The 23,525-nt window shown below is 40.4% G+C and overlaps 1 protein-coding gene across 1 annotated transcript in view; it reads left to right on the forward strand.

Moving 5' to 3' along the window:
- zbtb20.S (zinc finger and BTB domain containing 20 S homeolog) overlaps positions 1-22,713 on the forward strand; it is a 423,947-nt gene extending 401,234 nt beyond the window's left edge. The window contains exons 8-10 of the mRNA XM_041583507.1: positions 9,526-9,711; positions 13,739-15,298; positions 17,405-22,713. Coding sequence (XP_041439441.1) covers positions 13,759-15,298; positions 17,405-18,117 — 2,253 coding nt within the window. The 5' untranslated portion in view covers positions 9,526-9,711; positions 13,739-13,758 and the 3' untranslated portion in view covers positions 18,118-22,713. The remainder of the gene's footprint in view (positions 1-9,525; positions 9,712-13,738; positions 15,299-17,404) is intronic.
- Positions 22,714-23,525: the final 812 nt, after the last annotated feature.

Here is a 23,525-nt window from a genome sequence, read left to right on the forward strand (position 1 = left end):
TTAATTGATGATATCATTATGATAGGGTATGTCAATATTATAGGGCCTTAGATTGTAAGCTACACTGGTGCAGGGACTGATGACAATCTGCATAGAATTCTGTTAAATGGGTGGTTAACCTTAAGTTGACCTTTAGTATGTTATAGAATGGGTTTTTTCTAAGCAGCTTTTCTTTTCAATTGGTCTTCATGTTTTCTTTTTTCTAGTTTTTGAATTATTGTAAAAGAAATGTGGAGGAAGTGTAGGGGGTATGGAAATTGTGGAAAGAGTGGGGAGGAAGTGGAGAGGATATGGAGATTGTGGAAGGAGTGGGGGAAGTTGAAAGGGTATGGAGATTGTGGAAGTAGTGGGGAGAAAGTGGAGAGGGTAGGGAGATTGTGGAAGTAGTGGAGAGGGTATAGAGATTGTGGAAGGAGTGGGGAGGAGACTGTGGAAGGAGTGGGGAGGAAGTGGAGAGGGTATGGACATTGTGGAAGGAGTTGGGAGGAAGCGAAAAGGGTATGGAGATTGTGGAAGGAGTTGGGAGGAAGCGGAGAAGGTATGGACGTTGTGGAAGGAGTGGGGAGGAAGTGGAGAGGGAGGAGACTGAGGAAAGAGCAGGGGTGAAGTGGAGATGCATTGAGAACAAGCAGGGAAGAAGCAGATAGTTAACTAGTTTGATCAAAGTATTATCATACACCAATAAGGTTGGATTGAGGTGTTATATATATATTTATATATATTTATTATATACTGTATATGTTGTGTCCATGGTATATAGTGAAACACACAGACAAGTAGCTGCAGGAGTTATTGCTGTAATGCTTAACAGGAAGGAAACGCCATAACACAGTAAGATAAAGTAGCAGAGAAAACAGATTCAACATGAAGCCTTATACATAAGACTATAGTACTAGAACAGCATCAGCAGATTCAACAGGAAACATGTACAATTACTTTATCTCATATTTAACAGTCCATATATATATATGTACATTTAAAGATTGTAACCCTAAAAGAAGGGATGAACAGAAGCCTGGATTCGGTTCAGGATTAAAATCATGTGACTTTAGATTTCAATTACAAATTTGTTGTGCATTTTTTCAACCCCTGAATTAGACTTATTTTGTAAATACAAATTCAAATCTTCTGTATGGCCTCCCTCCTGTTCAAGTGCTATTGTGCCTATTGGCACATGCTGCTGTGAAAACCCTGGCGCTACCACCTCCAATTCCAGCGGTATCACCAGGGTTCCCACAGGGGCACGTGCCAATTGCTGAATCACAAATGTGCCAAAAGAATCAGGTGCACATGTCACTGTCACACCAAACCAGACTTAGAACAATTTCAGCACAATTGTGTCCATTTTGTGTTAATTTGAATGGATTGGCCACAATTACAGGCACATCTGTACCCAGTGTTTTGGGGGTTGAAAACACTATATTGTGGATAAAAAATATGTCCCGCTATCTTCTTAAAACTTTAGTTTTATCATAGTAATATGATGTCTTGCCCGCACATAGTGCTATAAGTGGGTACTGGCAGCTATAGTGTCAGTCAGGGGTATATAAGGGCCAAAGCCACCCTGCAGTTTCATAGGTGCCCCGGCAATAACTCCAGCCTTTGTCCTAAGCACGGGTACCTGCTGCTGCCATCACACAATGCTGTTTTCTCTTCTAAAAGCTTCAAGTCCTTGAAAAATGAGGCCAGACCCCCCCCCCAACCCAGAGCAGCGCACGATAAACATCAATTAGACTCAGAACAATGAGAAATGTATGGACTAATTAGATTTTTTTTTTTAGTACAACCTTATCTCAACGTGCTTGTCTTCCAACTATATCTAAATTGCTTCCAAATTTCCTCCTCCTTTATCTCTGTCCTGGTTCAATTATACATTACATATATCTCATTCTATTTATACCTGGGGGGGTGTATTTCTTAAAGTCCCAGCAGTCCCTGAGGTGTATGATACAGAGCTAACCTGCATTTTCCAAGAACTGTTTAATGTCTAACCAGGAGTAGGAAGTAAGAACAGAAGTTGATATACACCAGGTGTAAATTTTTAAATTGTAATGATTTAAAAGGGACATATACACACTAAACCACACCATGTCAAATTGCTCAGACTGCCCCTCGAATACTTTAGCAATTGACATCAATTATATCATTATTTTCGTTTTCCTGATATTAGCAGTTTTACACTGTTTGTGTCATTCATTTATAACATGAGTGCCCCCTGCTGTTTACACCAGAAGCTCAAGTTGCTTTTGCAGAAAGTGCTTTCTTAAGGCCCCCATACACGGGCAGATTAAAGCTGCCGACAGACCAAGTCGGCAGTTTATTGACCTGTGTGTGGGGCCATCCGACCAGCTTTCCTGATCGATATCAGGCTGAAAGTCTGGGCCCATGATCGGATCAGCCCGTTATCGCCCAGCAATGAAACTGATCAGCTAACCGATATGAGATGCCTCCTGCATCAGTAACTTGACTTTTTGCCCTCTGTGTGGCCATCAATCTAACAGAACAGCAGGGGATTCTCTTGTGACCAATTGCTCACAATCATACAATGCCCTTGCTTGATGGGGAGCGGGAATAATTAATTTTTACATTGAATTTAAAGCATATTTTTTGAAGGGCACCTCAGCTCCCACATGTTCCAACAGAGTATCAGACTGGGATGCCGTGCTTGGGGCTCTCCCAAAAAATTCTCAGTCACCATCTTCCACCATATTCTTCTAGTCGCTTTTGTTTACATACTATAATCTGTCCTTCCAAATATTTACCCAAATATTTACCCTCTTTGTCCCCATATAGAAATAAGGAATAACCAAGAACAGGTCAAATGGTTAGGAACAAGAGGGACCACCGGGGGTTTTCCTGATATCCTAGTGGGCTAAAATGACAACATAAACATTCAATTCATATTCATACAATGCTCTACATGGTAAAGATATTAGTGCTATGCACAAACTTGGATCAGGACACCATACACCATCTCTTTATCTTAGAGACCTAGGCATGGGGCTAGACATGATGTCCATTTCCCAGGTGCCCCCAAACCATGTGACATCAGTCACTCTTTGCTGCTACAATGCAAGTTACATTGATATCACCCCCCCCAGCAGCCCATAAGCAGCCTATAAACAGAACAATGGGCAGCTAACCAGATAGCAGCCCCCTGACACCTCCGCTGAAGGATTTGTTTGCTTTGCTAAAAGTGAATAGCATCCAAGCAGGAAAACCCATTTTTTTCTGCTTGGGTGCTATTTTCATGTCTACCACTAGGCAGAGCTAGGGAGAATGACTTCAGTAATGGTGAAATACAATGAGAAGGGGAGAAACAACAGCTGTCTCAAAGCAGTTCCAACCTGAAGCGCTGGTTCCTTCTCAAAGCTCAGAATCAGACACAAAGCACTGAAAAGGCGCCTCCACACCAATATTACAGAAAATATATTTGTTGGTTCCAGAGTAAAATTTTAAATGGAGTGAATTATTTGCAACATAAACAATGTAAAAATAAAAAATAAACCATAAAAATCACAACAGAATCCTTTTAAGGGCAAGGAATATTGCACTGAGGAGCAAGGGAGTCCTTTATTATTTGTGTCCAGGGAACAGAAAGACCATTCCAGTATCTCCATCTTCCTGCCCTTTAAAGACACAATCCACCTGCAAGCCAAATCCGGCTGATTTGGAGTATGTCAAAGTTGTGCCTCTATACCCCAAACCAGTCGCTTTTACCCCAGCCTCACCAGGAATATAAATACAGTGTGGGCCTGTATGTTTATGAGCAATCAAGGTTTCTTCTTCTCTGGATAACTTGTTTGATAACCATGGAGGTTCCTTGTCCATATGTTCAGAAATTCCCCATGCAATATGAAGTTTGTTGTGGTCAATAGAAATTATTAGGAGAAACAAGGTAAAAAAATCACTGTAGAGTGTCACTTTCTAATCTTAGTGGGCCGCAACTCACAGCTTACTCCAACCTCATGTCTGAGAAAACCCCTTGTAGAGCAAAGTCTGATGTCTCCCATAGACCAACTTGACCTGGGCTCATCATATTATGGGGACAGTTCAGTTTTATATAATTCTCAGCAATTTCACAGTGAAGCTCAGTGCTAATTTTATTTTGACATTCACTCTCTTAATAAAGATCCACATTGTTGGGAACATGGTGTATATGTCATTTATTGCGTACAGTTGCTGAGATGGACCTATGTATGTATATATATATTATATATAATAGTCTGACAATATCACTGACTAATGCACAGAAATGGATCAGTGAACCCTAAAGTAAAGTAAAGGATCCATCCCTTTATCAAGCAAATTTAGGCAAATATAAAAATGTGATGGTGTTTGTTACAAGCCAGCTTTCTACTATCTCGTCCAACTCCATCCCAGTATCTGTGGGGAGATGCCAGGACGCCATTTTGATTCAGTATGGCAGTGCATTCTTTTATTTGTGCTCATCCCCGTGTTCTTACTCACACTTACACATCTTCCCTTACTACTGGGAAATGTATTTTTATTTTTTTGAACAAACATCTTAATTTCACAGAGAAAGGGAGTAGAGCTGCCAATAGCTGCCGAGCACCCAAACAGACGTTCCTCCTTGTCTTGGCATTGGCTCTCACTCTTGGACTCTCTGCTGGTTCTACTGTAATTATTTCTAACTGAAAACTCTGTTTTTGAAGCTGTGATCCAGGCTTTGTACTGATCCAGGCTGGAGTGAGAATTCAGGCCCTTAAGGTGCAACTGGGAATTATCCTGTTCCACTAGGATTTTAACTCTGGGGTTAAGAATTTTGGAAAACTTTCAACACAATATCTGTCTGTGTGTGCTGGGAGTTGTGGCTAACACATATCAGTCATATAAGCGTAAAGTTGCCAAAACAATGGAAATGGATTAAAGGGGCATCTGTGTACTTAACACATACTTCCTTGTGCCACTTCGCACTTTGCCACTTGTGAGCTGTACCCATAACGAATGAGCCCCTATAGAGATTTGTAGTTCCCTACTCTAAAATGCTCAAAACTGTGGGACCTTAGATTGTAAGCTCCACTGGGGCAGGAACTAGTAATAATGATATACAGTTAGGAGACCTGTTATCCAGAATGCTATGGACCTGGATCTTGGACCTTGGGTCGTCATGCCTTAGGTCTACTAGGAAACCCTGTAAACATTAAATAAACCCAATAGGCTGGTTTTGCTTCCAATAAGGATTAATTATATATTGGTTAGGATCAAGTACAAGCTACTGTTTTATTATTACAGAGAAAAAAGTAATAATTCAATTTTTTTTTAAATTTGGATTATTTGAATAAAATGGAGTCTATGGTAGACGGCTTTTCCATAATTCTGAGCTTTCTGGACAACCAGTTTCCGGATAACGGATTTCATATCTGTATCAGGCCTTATTTTCTAAGTGTAAAAAATGGGATGTGAAAAGATGAATAAAAAAGATGATGCACAAAACAAAATTTGGAGCAAACAGTGGTCCTTTCCCTGTCTAAACCTTCATTGTATAGGAGCAGGAGAGGCTCAGTGATTTGGCTCATTATTTATTAATCAAAATTGGTCACTCTGAGACTATCAGAAAATTGTATTTCAACCAAAGTGTTTCATCTCCAACAATTTGAGCGTTATTCCAAAAATTCACAATTTTAGAATCAAAATTAAGTGTTTTAATGGTAATGGGATTTTGTTAATTTGTTTTATTACTGAAATTTTTATTTCAACAATTTCTCCTGAAGATGATTCCACACAATTGAATGAACTATACGTAAAATGAAATTAGCGCTGCTGCCTATTCCTTGTGACCATAAGGTCAGTTAAGAAGCCAAAAATTTAGAATAAGGGCATTTTCAATATATGTTTTGATTTCCCATTATTCTTTGTCTATAAATCCTATTTTTCAAAGAATTTGTAAATTTTCATTGCTTATATATTTCCACCATTGTGGATTAATCCTGCATGTATATTTATATAAAATTTAAGAAGTACATTCAAACAAAAGTGTTTTTTTCCAGTAAATAATTAGTAAAAGCCTCAACTATTTTTTAAAAAGATTTATTTTGGCAAAGACTTAAAAACATCTAATGAAACATCAAAGTCAGTGTAATTGTATCCAGTCCTGGGATCTCCTTTCCAATAGCAAAAACTTCTCGTTTCTTTGTAGAATGTATAACGACTGGGCAGGCACTTCTGTTTTCTTAAAATTTTGAAATGCGGCAAAATAAATTTAGATTTCACTTTGACCCTCAATAAAAAGGCTCTTTGTTCTCCCTACAGCTCAGGCATCTGGGGGAAAATCAATATATGCAGCCAAGTTTATCATTAGTGGTGTTCTATGAGAATAACATACTGTATATAAGATCCCTACTCTTCTGCTGACACAATTTCCCCCAGGGCTTTACACAGCACTTTACAACATTAAGGAGGTGATTAGAATTTGAATTTTTGCCACAATTCACATTTTTTTGCACAAAAAATCACAAATTCAAATTATATTTTCAAAAACTTGAATGTTTGGTATTTATTAAGGACAAAAAACTTGAATATATAAAACATCAGCATCTAAAAGCTTGTGAGTTCATGTGGAGTCAATGAGAGTAGGCAAAATTCAAGCTATTTTTGAGTTTTTTTGAGCTTGTAATCAAATTCAGTTTTATAAATTTTTTTCACCATTGTATTCAATCATGGTTTTTATATTTACATTTTTTATTGTCATTGTTTAGTTGAAGTAGAAAAAAAACCTCTAAAACCTCACAAATTCAATTCCCAACCACCATCTGGCTTAATTTACTTAAAATTCCGAGCGACAATTGTACGTGAGGGAAAAGTTGCTACTTTTTCAAATTGTCCTCCAAAAATTTTGGATTGTTGAATGGAAATTAGTAGGGATGCACTATTTTTGGATTCGGCCGAATCCCCGAATCCATCAGGGAAGATTCGGCCAAATACCAAACCGAATCTGAATCCTAATATGAATAAGCAAATTTGGGGCGGGAAAAGAAAAAGTGGAAAAAATTTGGTTTACTTCCTTGTTTTGTAACAAAAAGTCACATGGAATCCCGCCCTCCCCACAATTTGCATATGCAAATTAGGATTCAAATTTGGTTCGGCCAGGCCCAAGGATTCAGCTGAATCCTGCTGAAAAAAGCCGAATCTTGGCCAAATCCCGAACCGAATCCTGGATTCGTTGCATCCCTAGAAATTACAAATTATTCAGATTATCAAATGAAAACCAGCGTCAAACAGCCAAAACTATCGAGAATATCTTCCATTGACTGTTTCATGACTTCAACAGGTTTTTACTGGAGTATTTTCAGAGTCTGATTTTAAGCAGCTTCAGAGCATAATAAATCATAAAAAAAATTGTTTGTTTTCCTCTAAAAATTCTGATTTTTTTCCACTTTAATGGGTATATTAACAAAAACTCAACATTTTTTCTCACTTTATTAAAAAGAGAATTGATCAAGCTCACAAACAACAATGCCCTTAATTTACCAATAATTATTCTCAATATAATTGGTGCGCGAAAATTCGAGAATCAATTTGAATCGTGGGACTCTTTAGAATTGTCACTCCGAAAACTTGAATTTATCGAGTTGTCACCCCAAAAAAACTCAAATTTATCAGATTATCGAATGAAAACAAGAGCAAATAGCTGAAATTATCAAGAATCCAAAAGGTAAAATGACCATCTGCCATTCAATTCTGCGTGATTTTACAGGTTATAAATATTATCAGTATTTTAGCAATTTAGGGGCATAATAAACCTATAAAAATGTTTTTTTCCTCTAAAAATTTGAGGTTTTTCCTCTAAAAATTAGATTTTTCCCCCTTAAAAACTCAACCAGAAAAATTTGAGGCTTAATAAATAAGCCACTTCTTTTTTTCCTGAAGAGAGAAAACAACAGACCTGTCGTCACATCCCAAATTTCTCACAAGGATCCATTACAGACTCTTATGGAGCCATAAAACATAAAGTAGGGATATCATAAAACTCAGTAGGGATATTACAATGGTGATTAGCATTAAACTAATAGGTACATTTATTCATTTCTAATCTTTGTTTCTAATCTCGATTGTGGAGAAAAAATGTGATTAAACTCAAACTTTTTTCTCAATTACTAGCATATTTTTGAAAAACTCATACCAGAAAAACAAAACTGCATTGTTCCATTCATTTCTACAAATTCAACTGTTCAACATATACATTTGACTAAAAAAAAAAATAGCACAAACTATTTCAGATTTCAGCTGTTCAATTATTTTGTTTTTTTTAAGACTTTTTGTATTAATTTTTGGGTTAAAAGAGCTCGTAAATTTTGAGTTTGAAAAACCCAAGTCATGTTTTTCACCGTGATTTTGTCAAAAAGTGTGAAAAAAACACAATCCGGAATTGTGATTTTAAATGGTATCTAATTGAATGTCTTTTTCACAGTATTAATACATACCATTTTTACATGATAAAAATATTAAATTTGTATTACAGAAAATAAAGTGGAACATTATATATTTTTTTAAATGTAAACTCAGCCACACATTTTTCATGTATTGATTTCAAAAAATTGAAAGATTAAAATAAAAAATGAAATGTATTTATTCCTATTATCTGAATTCAAGTTAATCAAATTTGGTCATTCCTATTATTTAGTATTTGTATGTCGGAACAGTTGAATTTGTAAAAATGTATGTAACACTGCAATTTTGATTTTGGTGATCCCATGACTAGATGTTTCATTAGATGAGAAACAAGATATTTTTTTTAGGTGTTGCCAAAATAATGTTTTTTTAAAAATAGTTTGGCCTCCCGTAGACATCCACCAATTCTGTAATGGAAATAAGAATTTTCAGTTGAACATACATCTTCAATTTTATATAAATAATTTACAATGGTGTAAATAGATGAACGATGCAAATGTAAATCCTGAAAAACAGGATTTATATACATACAGTACTGCAGAATAATGGGAAATGAAAAAATAAACCATAAGGGAAAATGTCCTTATTCTGAATTTTGGGTCTCTTAACTGACCCCCTTAAGGTTACAAGGAGTAGGCAGCAGTAGTTATTTCTGATAGAATTTGCTTTGAAAAGTAGCTTTCATTTACAGAAAGTGGAATATAGCCAAATATTACTGTATGTGACATCAGTGTCGGTTCCAGCGTTTAGTGTGAGTTTCCCAAGTTTCCCAGCCTTCCTCTGCTGAATAATTAAGACCCCGCTAATAACACTAATTATTTCTTTACGGAATTATTATAGAAACAATAGGCAGAGCTTTTTATAGACTGCCTCCCTGCCCTACGGCTGCACCCGGCACAGGCTAATGAGCCACTCGGATGCACAACCCAAGGTTGGATTTTTTTTTGTCCCTCTCTCCTCGGTGGCTGATGGATAAAATATACACTTCTCTGTGTGATGGTCCATTTGTCCGAGAAAAAAAAAGAAATGGAAGTTATCTTTAACATATTCTAAAAATCCCTTTTCCCAAACAGGCAGTCTGCTCCCCTCAAAGGTTCCTTTGTCTGTTCACAGGAAGAAACGCAGGACAGCTGAAAAGCAGAAGGCGTCTGTGGAGAATGAGATTAGTCAGTCGAGAGGAGGCAGTGCCAAGCCAGGCCGTCCCTGCCAGAACTTTGTAGCTGTTCAATTCCGGTGCCCAGCCTTATCCACTCAACACAAACAGACATCAAGCAACCAATCAGCACGCGTCGCCTGATAGTGAGTACATTCCCACAGCAAAAGCCAAAATGCTTTGATAATGAGCTCCCAGAACCTGACCTTCTCAGGTTCACTTCCTGGTCCCTGTAGTTGGGCAGGTTCTTTAGATTGTAAAGGCTCAAAATCAACTGGTTTCCCCCATGAGTTTTGTGCCATACTAATGGTGCACAACTCTGACTTTCAATATCTCTTTCTTTAGGTTTGTAGGCATGGCCAAAAGCTATATGGACACTGCCCTCACCCCCCCCCCTCCAACCAATACATTCAGTATGGCTACTAAGGACTAAATAGGCTCTTCAAAGAAGTTCACAGTGGGCAACTGCCAAGACAAGATCACACAGATCTAAAATGTGCCGTTTTCAAAAAATGTCAGCTATTTTATATTAGCCAAGAATAACTTTTTATGCAACTTCATTCTTAATATTTTGATTATACCTAAAAGAAGAGAGCACTCCTGAAAAATGGATTGTAATATTTCAATGGCAGAGAGGGGTTGACTGGCTTAAACTTGTGTACAATGGTCCCAAGATCTTTTGTTCTGCCCAGTACTCATTACTATTAAAGATGCTGATTCAGTTTTTCATAGCCCTGTGCAATGTCTGCTGCTACTGCTACAGAAAGTGGAGCCCTCCAGATTCTTCACTTACAGAGATTCATAGACAGACACGTGAACACAGTCAATATATGACGTTACTTCTCACCAGTTTCTTTGCGTGAGCTGAACGGTTAATCTAAACTAAATGTGTTTCCATTGACTGGAAGTCAATAATCAATAGAACTTTCCTTTTAGATCCACCCACTGAGTTTTATTGATCCAGCTCCTCATTATGAGCAACTTGGCAACAAGATAAAGTTTCTGACTTGTTTCAGTCAAGGAAACTTGTTCCGCAGTTTCACCCTCTCCGTTGTGGTGTTAGATATACAGAATGGGTCCTAAAATTAATTTTTAAAAGTAGTTGGGTCAAGAAAAAATATTAGGGGGCTCAACTGCTTTCCATTGGCTCAGCCTTGGACTTTTATCTTCTGATTACCCTGGTGCATATACCACTTCAGCCTATTGTAGCCAGGCAGAGAACTAAACGCATTTCTGGTTGAGCATGGGTGGCTTGAAGGACTTCCCAACACCAGCAATGTCCCACAAGTTAAAGGGACAGGGATTGAGAAAGAAGGAACTCATATGTCCCTAGTCATGCAGGGCTGTTGCTGTTGTTAGAGGGGTCATCAGAACCATTTGTTTTTTACATCTCCAGTATATAGTTGACTGGATCCCTATCCTAGTAACCAGGCCAGGCAGTGATTTGAGCAACAGAGTGGGAGATAAATCGGCTTCGGTACTGTTAGAGCAGTCCCTACCAAGAGAAAATCATTTCAGGTGAATGTCCCCTTTAACTGAAACTTTATTAGTGAGACCCAACTCCCAGCATCACCCAACAGCCAAGGGCAAATAAAGGAGAAAATCAGTGCCCCGGGCCTCATGGTGGGCTTGGTGGTAACACAGAGAGTTCACGAGCTTCTCGTTATGTTGATGAGGTCTCTAAGGGAAACGCAGTTGTGTTCAAGCAAAATCATTGCAGTTTGGATGTTTTCTGCTTATTTTAAAGCTGTTTTGTTGCTCGCGAGCTTGGCCCCCACCTGCTGTTTATGAACAGAGAATCTGGGGCCCCTCATTAGCCAGAACGTGATAGGACACACTCATTATTAATCTCCAAATGTCATCCTCATACTTTCCATTATTTTTTTTAAATGCTGTTTTTGGGTTTTGCACAGGGCAAATTTGCCTTATTATTGCCACATGAAACCTTACTACAATATCATGTTGGTAAAAGGTCATGGGAAGAACAGTAAAGGATCAAACAACAGTTATACAGGGAGATGGGGGGGTAATATATAGATAAGATCCTATTAGGGTGACTCCTGGGCTTCACCACATGGTCATCATTAGGAATCACCCCACCTTAAATAAAAGGGTCCATGCCGTGCTTTGGAAGACATTCTCCTTCTGTTGTGCTACTCTCTTTACAGTAACCAGCTGGGGGCAAGTAAATTAATGACATCATGGGGTGACCTCAGGGATGACAATGTAAAGCAGTTTCATGGAGCCAGTATCTTTTCTCTAGTGGCCAAGGCTCCATCTACCTGCTTTGCACTGCTTCTGTTGAAAACCCAATGGCAAATCCATCTGTACTTGACATGGGAAGGAGGGCAGCTAGTGGGCGGAGCTCTGTATCGAGGAATGTATTGGCCCTTGTAGGTTGGTTTAATTTGAACAGGGGGTTCCCATAATAAATAACTGAGTTATACACACCCTGTGCCCCATGCTCCTTTCACCCTTTAGATTGTAAGCTCTTTCAAGCAAATCAAAAAAATGTTGGACTCCCATAGACTTTAATGGGCGTCGGCATCATTTCGCCATCGGCGTTTTTTTTCCGAAACAAAACTGGTCAAATTCGCCCAAACCTGCCAATCAGCTCTGTACCAGTAAACAGGGCCAGGGTAGAGTCTCATATAGGGGTAAATCAGAGCACATTAATCCTTATCATGTTGACTATAAACACTCCACTGCTCCTCTGGTGTAGTTTGGGTGCTAATGTGGTGCTAATGTAATGCATCATAATTATGCAAATTAGAATTAGTATGCACAAATTTTACATACCTATTAATTGACTGACAGAGTAAACCTTCTTAGAAGAGAAACACTGCTCATATTATTCACTTAACTTCTTTATTGTTAGGATTTCCTTTATTTTGGATTCAGTTATTTATTTATTTATTTTTTCAAGCCCCACTGTTTACTTTAATAACCAAAGAGTTTTATGAGAATTTATAGCAGGGTGTGTTGCTGAATGAAAGAGTTTATATCTAGTGATGGGATACTGCCCCCTTGTGAGACAAGTGGGAATTTAATATTTCCCTTCTTCTTCTGGGCACTCTTATTATTATTGCTAATAATGATAATAATAATAATAATAATAATAATAAACCCAAAAAATAAAATTTTGTATAATGAAAGAAACTAAGAACCCTTCCAATACACATTCATTACATTTTTCCGAAAGCTTTAAAGTTATTTCAAAATGGAATTGCTATTGAAAACCAGTGTTTTCCTCTCCCTTTCTGCTGGTTCTGTCCCTCGGAACAATGTAGCAGCCTCGTATTCTTCTTCACCGGTCCGTGTGATCCATAGATGATACATTGTTTCAAAACCCATTCTGGGCAGAGAACAAAAATGGGCAGACAGGCACAGCTTTCAATAGCAATTACAATTATAAATAACTTTAAAATCATTCAAAGAATTTTTAAAATTATATTGGGAAGTTGCTTAGAATGACATTTTCCTTCATTGTATAGAATGTTATTTTTGGATTTACATTCCCTTTAAGTTTCCTTTAATACTCCCTTTAAGCTTCCCTTTAAGCTGGCCAAACTAGAGATTTATTGACTTGTCCAAATAAACAGATCTGGCCAATATATGGGCAACTATTAGGGACAGATTTACTATGGTTTGATTGGTACGGTAAATTCAAATTATAATTTTCAAAATTGTTTTGGTCAAAACTCACAAATTGGTATTTAAAACCACCAACTCGAATTTGAATTAGAATGTGAGATTTATGACACCTTGACCCTGGAAACAGTTTTAATTCTACTGTTCTCCACCTAAAACCTGCTGAGCTCATGTAGAAGTCAATGGCAGAGGTCCCTTGAACTATTTGAAGATGTTAACAGTAGTGGTGAGCAAAACTTTTACCAAGTTTCGCGTTGAAAATGATGTCCCAATGGTAGAAAAAAATTGACATGCAAAAGTTGAGTTTTTTGGGTCGGGATAATTTGATCTAATTTTAGACGTTCTAATTTTTTCAGAAATAACATACCATTCGAATTGTGAATAAAATCTAATTTATTAGAGTTTAAAAAAAATCACATTACTCTTAAATTCGACCTTTGATAAATAACCCCTTTAGACTTTTTTTAAAGTTCTTGTCCAGACTCCACTCCTCCTCTAACACTTTTTTCTACTGTCCCACAGGTGACATCAGTTGCAAGGGGATGACAGAGCGCATTCACAGCATCAACCTCCACAACTTCAGCAATTCCGTGCTCGAGACCCTCAACGAGCAGCGCAACCGTGGCCACTTCTGTGACGTGACGGTGCGAATCCACGGAAGCATGTTGCGGGCTCACCGCTGCGTGCTGGCCGCTGGCAGTCCATTTTTCCAGGACAAGCTGCTTCTAGGATACAGCGACATCGAGATACCCTCAGTGGTATCGGTTCATGCCGTGCAGAAGCTCATTGACTTCATGTACAGCGGGGTGCTGAGGGTTTCCCAGTCGGAGGCACTGCAGATCTTGACAGCTGCTAGTATTCTGCAGATAAAAACAGTCATCGACGAATGCACGCGAATTGTCTCACAAAATGTTGAAGGAGTATACCCCCTTTTACAGGACTCTGGTCAAGAGACACCCAGGGGAACCCCTGAATCAGGCACCTCTGGGCAGAGCAGCGACACAGACTCAAACTACCGAATCTACTCAGCTCTGTATACATGTTCCATGCAGAACGGCAGTGGGGAGCGTTCCTTCTACAGTGGAGCCATGGTAAGCCGCAAGACTGCCTTAGGGCTACCTAAGCAACACCATGCAGAGGAACCTAGCTGGATTACACGCATACATCAACGATCCCAGAGAATGGAGAGGTACCTCGCTACCACTCCTGAGACCACCCACTGCCGTAAGCAGCCTCGTCCAGTTCGTATTCAAACGCTAATGGGCAACATACACATCAAGCAGGAGGTGGAGGATGATTATGACTACTATGGGCAACAGAGAACACAAGCCCTAGAAAGGAATGAGTCAGAAGAGTGCACTGAAGACACTGATCAAGCAGAAGGCACTGAGAGTGAACCCAAAGGCGAAAGTTTTGACTCTGGAGTAAGCTCATCCATTGGCACAGAGCCTGACTCCTTAGAGCAACAGTACATGCCCATCCTCAGTCGGGAGGGTCAGCAAGAGCCTTCACATGCAGAGTCCAACAACCTGTCCACCGAAGGCAATGAAAATCAGAACCAACAGCACTTAGACACCAGCCCTTCCTCCCCCGACAGGAACAACACCCTAGAGATGGAGAGCACATTGCTCAGAGTTAGCAATAGCACCGAAAAGGGGGTCTTACAGACTTCAGTTTCCCAGTCCATAGCGCAGGCAATGCCAAATACCCAACTCTACCTACGTCAGACAGAAACACTCACCAGCAATCTGAGGATGCCGCTAACCCTGACTAGTAATACTCAGTGCATTGGCACAGCTGGCAACACCTACCTTCCTACCCTTTTTACAACCCAGGCAGCTGTGAGTGGGCCCAAGCCTTTCCTTTTCAGTCTGCCCCAACCTTTAGCTGGTCAGCAAACCCAGTTTGTGACAGTACCCCAAGCTGGCGTGTCTTCATTTGCTGGCCATTATCAGAATGCATCCCAAACAAGTCACAGCACATCAAGTGCACAAGGAGAAAAAAAGCCTTATGAATGCACCCTATGTAGCAAAACCTTTACTGCCAAACAGAATTATGTGAAGCACATGTTTGTACATACAGGTGAGTGAACATTATATGTGGTCGTAAGCATTGGGTCATCAGCAGTTACCATAGTATTTTATTTGCTGCTGCAAAAAATACGTGTTATAAGATGCCACTAGAGAATGGGAAAGAGTCATAAGTAGTTAGTTAGGGAGTTAGTTTGATAACTCACAGTAGATATAATGATGATACGGAAAACCAAAACTGATCATTCATTTTCCACTTAATGACACTTTAGTTTCAGAGGTTTAAAGTGTGTGGACTTTGAGTACTGAATAGCCCATGTAAAGGTTCTTGGCATAGTAATTAATATTTGTTTGAAGTAATCAGAGAAGGAGAGGTTTAAAGCAAATGTTCAGAGATGTTTCGGCTCTGTTCCTCCTTTACAGTACCAAATATGGCCCCCCACTTACAGTTACAAATATATATGAATTTTAGCAATTGCTGTATCATTAACATGATGTGTGTCCAGCTCAATGGACAAGCCTTCATCTCAACTTGCCTTCAGACTGGGCCCCCAGCCATAGCTTTGAGCTTCAAACCCAACCCCATGTTGGGTTTAAGGTTTCATTAAGCTCTAATGCATATTGATGCCAAAAGAGAATACAAGCAATATGTTCCGAGAGGAAAACCAGATAGAAATCCATCCCTTCACTAATGGTGGCTGCTCATAGGTCAATTTGTATGGTCAACTTTCCTTGATTTGACTTCATGTGGTGATCAGATCAGGCTGATCTAAAAATTTGATTCCAACAATCCCATGCAAGGTCAGCTGATGTCTTCTCCTATGTGGGTGCCTTAACTATTAATATACCCTCTCCAGTCTGACTCCACATAGCATCACATTTTCCCTACAGCAATCACAATCTCTTCTTATTCATTTAGTCCCAATCCATAGACTGCTTCTTATAAATTTAACTACTACCTATACCCTCACTTGATCTATGTTATTTCCCAGTTCAGGTCTCCTCATACAATTCTCTCAACTGTGGGCCTCAGTATGGAGGAGTGCGGGTGGGTGATCTAGAGAACAGGTGGTCGAGCTAGTAGAACTCTAGATGGTAGCGGATGGTCGAACTCCATGCCAAGACCGCTATAATATATAAAGAGGGATGACTGCCAGCATTCTTTTGGGCCAATGCAAAGATGAAAGAAAACAGCCGTCATGATGAATGTCAGATATTTATATACATGTATCTGAATGTTCATTGGCAGAATATATTATTTTCAGTTAAAATACAGCATTGTACAATTTCCCCTTAGGCCTGTCAGTATGTTTTATAAGTTTGTTCTGAGCAGTTGCTATGGGTTACAAGACCCTGGATGGAACTGTTCAAGCTCCCCTATAAGAGAAGCAGTTTGTGAGAACCTTGCCTCAGGCAGCAGTGAGCGACCAGTTACCAGGGGTGGGCAAAAAGCAGCCTCCTGTAATTTTAAGAGTCGAAATTTGGATCTACTAGTGCAGAAATCATTATAGCACTCATTGTGGGCCCCCTTTAACCCACTAAAGTTTTAAGTGCAGGTCAGGGCAGCAGCCCCCTCTGAGTACCAGGGGTAAGTAGCGAGGATGAAAATCATACGGTGGTTGCACCAATGAATCAAACCTGAATCCTACCCAAGTACCAAAAAGCAGGACTGAGTTGCCTGCAGCTGGGGAAAAATTGAGGTTGAGGACGTTTATTACGTTTTCTCTAAACATATTATTTTGCATTGAATAAGCCTTAAATGATATGGGGCTTCCATTCAGATGCCCCCCATTTACTCCACCTAATGTATAAGTTGATTGAAGGGAAGTTGCTGGGAAGCTTGGGTCCCATCCCTTCTCACCCCTATTCTGGTTGGCTTAATATTCGAGTCCTTAACCTGTTTCCCTCAACCTAACATTTATTTTCCTGCTGCAAACTACTCAGCCCTGCTGTATGGTGGTTGTGCCGTGTCCACCATTGACTTGTGCCCCTATAGGCTTGTTAGACAAGAGAAAGACTGACTGAAACTGACACATGCTCACTCAGCCTAACCATTTTCTCATGGTTAAGCTGAAGATAACGTTTTGCTCAGGCAAGTTATGTTTGGTTTTTAATGTGTTGCTTCTCTTCTTTTCTTCTCTCTGAAAACACACAACAGGTGAAAAGCCGCACCAGTGCAGCATCTGTTGGCGCTCCTTTTCCTTGAAGGATTACTTAATCAAACACATGGTAACGCACACCGGCGTGAGGGCCTACCAGTGCAACATCTGCAACAAGCGATTCACGCAGAAGAGCTCCCTCAATGTGCACATGCGCCTTCACAGGGGGGAAAAGTCCTACGAGTGTTACATTTGCAAGAAGAAATTCTCCCACAAAACCCTGCTAGAAAGGCATGTGGCCCTCCACAGTGCTACCAATGGCACTGCCATCCTCCCAATCACGGCTCCACCCCCTGGCTCAGTTCCAACCCCAGGTTCAACTCAGCTTCTAGGCTCAGCTTCTGCCTCTGGTTCCACTCCTGGCCAGGGATTGCCTCCAACCTCCAACATGGCTGCAACTCCTATAGTGGCCACAGCTCAAGTATTGCCTGCGGCTCCAGTCCTGGCACCTGCTCAAGTCTTAGCACCTGCTCCAGCCTTGGTACAAGCTCCAGTCTTGGTTTCTGCCTTAGCACCAACCCCAAACCTGGTTCATCCCCCCACGCCTTCCCCAACTCCTGGCCCTGTTCTGGCCCCACGGCCTGGGCCTCCAAATGGTGGAGCTATGGCAGGTGCTGAGGGCACAACGTACGTTTGCTCAGTCTGTCCAACTAAGTTTGACCAAATGGAGCAGTTTAACGACCACATGAGAATGCACGTTTCAGATGGATAAATATCATCCATTCTTATGAACAAAAAAAGCTATGGCACTAGAATTTAAGGTTTTTGTTTTGAATTTCTTTTATTTTTTTTGGCATTTTGTACTACATGAAGAACTGTATTGCCTGCTGGTACATTACATTTCCGGAGAGTGGGTTAATATATATCTCTATATATATATCAAGATATATAACCTGCGTATATATATTTTATCCAGTCTCCCTCAGATGGTGGCCTTAAGGCTTGGTAGATCTACCTGAATTCTACTGGTTGGAATTCAAGCTACTGGCCTCTAAATACAACCCTTCTTTAAAAAAAAAAAAATCTGAAAAAAGTGTTAAAAAAATTACAAAATCCACAAAAAAACTACAAAGAAAAAAGACAAGTTTTCCACTTGTGTAGAGCACTACAATACAAATAATATAATGAATATAAAACAAGGCCTACTGTCTCTTAACCTGGCACCGATAGTGTTTCCTTTCTGGTTCATTTCTCCCCTTGCTTGTCACCCTTGTGTCACGCATAGACTCCATAGTACCCAGATCACAGGACAAACTGCGCAACTTTTTTTTTTTTCCTTTTTCTTTGTTTTTGAGGCATTATGTGTTTTTAATTTTTTTAAGCTTTTCTTGGGGGGTGGTCTTGGAGACAAGGGGCGATTCTGAGAGGATGGGATGAGCACACACACCGGCAACTGCACTTATGACTGGAATGGGCAATGAAGCACCTGCCCGCCATTTTTTTTTCTTGCTGTGGTCCATTGTGCCCAATTACCCATGACCCTCCTCTCCTGTTCCCTTGAAAGCCATCCCCAGCTGTCTTTCACTTGCTGAAGAAATTGTAAAAGAAAAGAGCGACATAAAGACACTAAGGGCAAAAATGAAGACAACACTTTCAAGCAACTCAAGTCAGTGACAGAGATTCCCGCTTCAGTACGGGACAAGGACACACTAACCATAAATACTGTATACACACAACCAATATGTCTATAGAGACGATCACACATGGTGTATCCAATCTAACCATTTAGTTTGGTACCTTCTTCTATAGGGCTGAACTGGAGAAAGCCGCAGTGTTCTTCACTTTAGGTCTTCAACTTCATTTAACATTTTGGGAGGCTTCCAAAGGGTGAGTGGGATTTGGCGCCTTTAATTTTGTCTTTTGCTACCATTAATGGCGTCCAAAGCATATTGTTTGTAAAACTGTGACCTTCTGAAATCCACAACGAACCCGTAATGCTGAGTTTTCCAATATTCCAAATTTACCAAAAACACAACCTTGGAGAATTTAGAGGAGACCTTACTGCCATTAGGGCTGCATTGTTATATGTGTATATATACGGGCACGCCCTGCACATGTAATGCAACATTCTGTCCAATCTTCAAACTCCAAGGAAATCAGCTTTAAAGAGTGTGGCGTGTTGATGAACTCATCATTACAGCGTCTTGAGCAATTCAGAGAGGAGCAACAGGACACTAAATTCCTAAAAAAATAGCATTCTGCTCTGGCAAAGTATGGTGGTAAATCCATTAAGATCAGAGAAAACATTGGGTTAGATTTCTGTACAGGGCTTCCCCAATAAGATCCTCCATTTTTATGTAGGGATCAGCCATAACTATGGACCAGGCAGAAAGCCGGTTGGAATATCACATTGACTAGATTCCAGCTGGAGTTTGGTCACTAGAAATTCCTGCTCGGGATTTGGGTTCTCCTGTCCCATGTTAGCCTTATTAGGGGAACTTTTTTACTTTACAATCCAGCCTGGTGGCAAAAGGTCAGAGTGTGTTTCCTTTTTCTGGTCAGGCTTTCTCCTGGCCCATGGGGTAATGTTTATGTCAATGTGTCTTACAGGGGTGAAATTGTCAGGATACATTCTGTACTGGCACCCGTAGATGTTTTTTGGATTGGTATAGTTCGTCAGAAAGAGACGGTCGTTCTCATGTACTAAATGTCACGTTTGGCTATTGTATAAAGGCCAATGAGTCCAAGAGACAAATCAGACAAATCTCAGTATCCAAAACACACTGCTGCTTCTTTTGCTTTGTCTTTAAGTATTCTATGCTTGTTACCTCTTTCTACAAGGATCATAAGAAACATTTTGCTTAGGAGTACCCTTTGTGCTTTTCATATTTAATTCACTGCCACTACTAAACAGAGAGGGGCAGCAATTATTTCCTTGCTGGTTCAGCGACAATGTGTTCCCATTATGTTTACGGTAATCTGCCAGATTAAATGAAACCACAGCTGAATGTGGCTGCAAAGTTCTATGGCAATCAGATGTATAGGGATTAGATTGTGTGCTCTGCCTGCTCCTAACGGCAGCTTTCACTGCAGGTAATATCTTGTACTCTGCACTACCAGTTGTACCCCTGTTTATGCATTCCTTGCCCCCAGGGAGCTGCTCAGCTTGTGTTAGTTCCCGACATAGTTGGATGCTATTCATAATGCTGCATTTTTATTTTTTGTTTGGTACTACTATGGGAGTCCATCTCACCCCAGGAACGGTCGGGGATAACGGGAGCAAGTGTTTATTTCTGTATATGAGGGAGAGGCGAGAAAAGCAATTGTTTCCCCTTCCATGTCACTGTCAGATGCAGAGTTAATAATCCCAGAGAATTATAGTGACACGTTCTGTAGATCAGGTTGGAGACATGGATTTCCAATGTCTTGTGAAACAGCTGCCCATGTTCTCTCTGTATTCCTAGCGTCCCTGCCCTACAGTAAAACAGGACTTTTGACCTTTAAAAGTTGTGGCCCTGGGTGCTCATGACATAGAGCCAGGACAAAAGATTAGGTGCAAGAGAGGTAATTGTGCTAGTTTTGTGCACGTATATATCTACTTTGTATTGGGAGGTGGGTGAACCTGCAGAACAAGCACTGGGCTCACTTTAGGAGAGATTCCGAGGGTGCTGGTGATTTGTACCATCATGGACAAGTCCACTAACCTGCGGCTGATTATAAAGTTATCCTGTCATGCTTTCTGGTTCTTTACAAATGGTCCAAATGATCAACTTTAGCCAAGCGATAAATATAGAGATACCTGTAGAGATACCTATAGTCACATAAGGCTGTGAGAGAAAATCGGGGGTCGATTCTACTGAATTGAGCAGTTTTATGGGATCAGTCTGTGCATGCTATGAGCAAACCAATTGTTCATTTTGCTGCTACGTCTGGAGTTTTCCATTAATCTGTTTTCAGCTAGAGATGCTCCTTATTCTGTTCTTGTGGCTCCTATCCCCCCCTTCCTTTTGCTTCTTGTAAGGGAATAACACTGCTGGAGATACGGTTGTGGTCATCTATAGAACATTGGGCTATTGTAGGATCAACTTCATTGGAGTCAGGGTATACAAACATAAGTGTAGTATTATTATTATTAAAGGGGCAGTATTCTCCCTTGTTAAACATGATGGCCATTTTGTTTCTTCCAGGCACCCTGCCCACATTTATACCCAGCACCCCATGAGGCGATAAGAAACCACATGCTATAAGTGATCTGACTAGGTCATAAATTGATAGTCCCCCCTCCCCTATTTTAGGGGCCAAGAACACTCATCCATTGATTTGAGTCATGTTCTAAACCAGTTCTTGCAACCCCTATCCACAGCCCCTTTAGTATGCCATTCATTAGTCCTGTACAAGTGCCCCCTTGTTTGGGTATATAGTCACCCTGCATCCCCTCGTATGAATTCCAGCTGCACATTACTGAATCTCATGCCTCGGCCACAGATGCAATATAGTGCAGCCCCCAAACCATTTTGCATACTGGTTCTCTTCCATTAGATGTCATTGCTGCACAGTTAGGCATCCCAGTCTTAATTATGAGACGTGTTATAATTCAGTATTAATCTGAATGGCGTATCGCCTGCCTGAGAGAGGCCGGGATTCACCCTATATGTCAATAAGTAAAACAGGACCCACCCAAACTCCTTTTCTTTATGTATAGGTAAATCCCTAGCAACCTGATAGCACTGTAATTGGCCAAAAAGTTAACTCAAATGTCACAAGAGAATGAAGACTACAAATATTCTTAGATTATAGTCATCTATCTTGCACACAATTAGCTCCAAGGTGAAGTTATACTACTGCCAATTCCCTGGCTTTGTCTTTGGGGCTTCCCATTCCTTAGTTTCAAGAAGTACAAATCATCATCTATTAATTATGACCCAGTGCAGTTACCCACAGTAACCAATCAGGTGCACATATGTCACTGTGGCCCATGAGTGAGACCGTTTGTCTATAGGTGTCATTATAGCACCCATAGTGGGACCAGGGGTGCATGGGTGTCATATATCAGTGTAGCCCATGATTGTGACCTTAGGTGCGTAGGTGTTAGTGGAGCCCCCTGTGTATGGAGTCCCTGAGTGTCGAGTGAGTGTTCCATCTTTATTCACAGACATCTTTTGGTAGCGGAAACTGACCCAGATTAGGATACTGGTTTTTTTGAGTGTTGCCCATCAGATTTGGTGCCCTTGGCAGAGAGTTCTGTGGTTCATCAGAACATCTCAAAGTCATATTTTCTGTATCTTCCTATTTGCTTACAATGTAATTTCTCCTACCGCACACCTGTAGTTCACCAATCCTGCAACTGGTGGTGCGTTTCTTCCGTTGACCCGGCCGGGTCCCTTAGCAACGCATGTGTATAGAAAATGGATCTGCACACACACTGGTTGATGCAGTTGGGGAGTATCCCCTTTTATTCAGCCACCAAACATTCAACGTTTTGGGGGGGAACACCCACCCTTTATGATGAAGGGTGGGTGTTCCCCCCCCAAAACGTTGAATGTTTGGTGGCTGAATAAAAGGGGATACTCCCCGACTGCATTAACCAGTGTGTGTGCGGATCCGTTTTTCTATACACATGTCTTCCTATTTGCTTGCCAGTGTATATTAAAGTTTATATTAACCAGCTCAATCGTAGAGAGTCTATAATAAGACCCTTTGCTGAAAGCCAAGTCGCATTCATTGCATTTACTGATTACTAAATCCCCCTGCAGCCTACTTTATAAAATTGTCTTGTGCTATGCTTGGATTAAAATACAACATTTGGGGAATTTACCTTTAAAAAGCACTTAAGCTCTTCAATAAAATGGAGCATAAAAAGTCTATGTGCCACGGCAAAGGTGGCACAACTGTTTGTATGGTCTGGCATGACAGAAATGCTGCTGGTTAACGCACGTTTAATTGAGTCATGGATGTGCCATGTTGCTTTCAGTAATCCCATCTCGACCCATCTTCTTCCTTGAGTGCTGCCTGGCGATTGTGTGTTTGCTCTGAGGGTTTAGTTGTTTCTTGTTGAGTTCAATATTGCACTACATTTGACTGCACTGCACTGCACTACTGACACGTGATTGCACAGCCGAGAGACAGCAGAAACCAGGAAAGAGCACGAAAAGTTGGAGAACCGGGTGGGGAGTTGGAAAT

Source organism: Xenopus laevis, chromosome 2S (assembly GCF_017654675.1).
Source record: "Xenopus laevis strain J_2021 chromosome 2S, Xenopus_laevis_v10.1, whole genome shotgun sequence".
NCBI lineage: Eukaryota > Metazoa > Chordata > Amphibia > Anura > Pipidae > Xenopus > Xenopus laevis.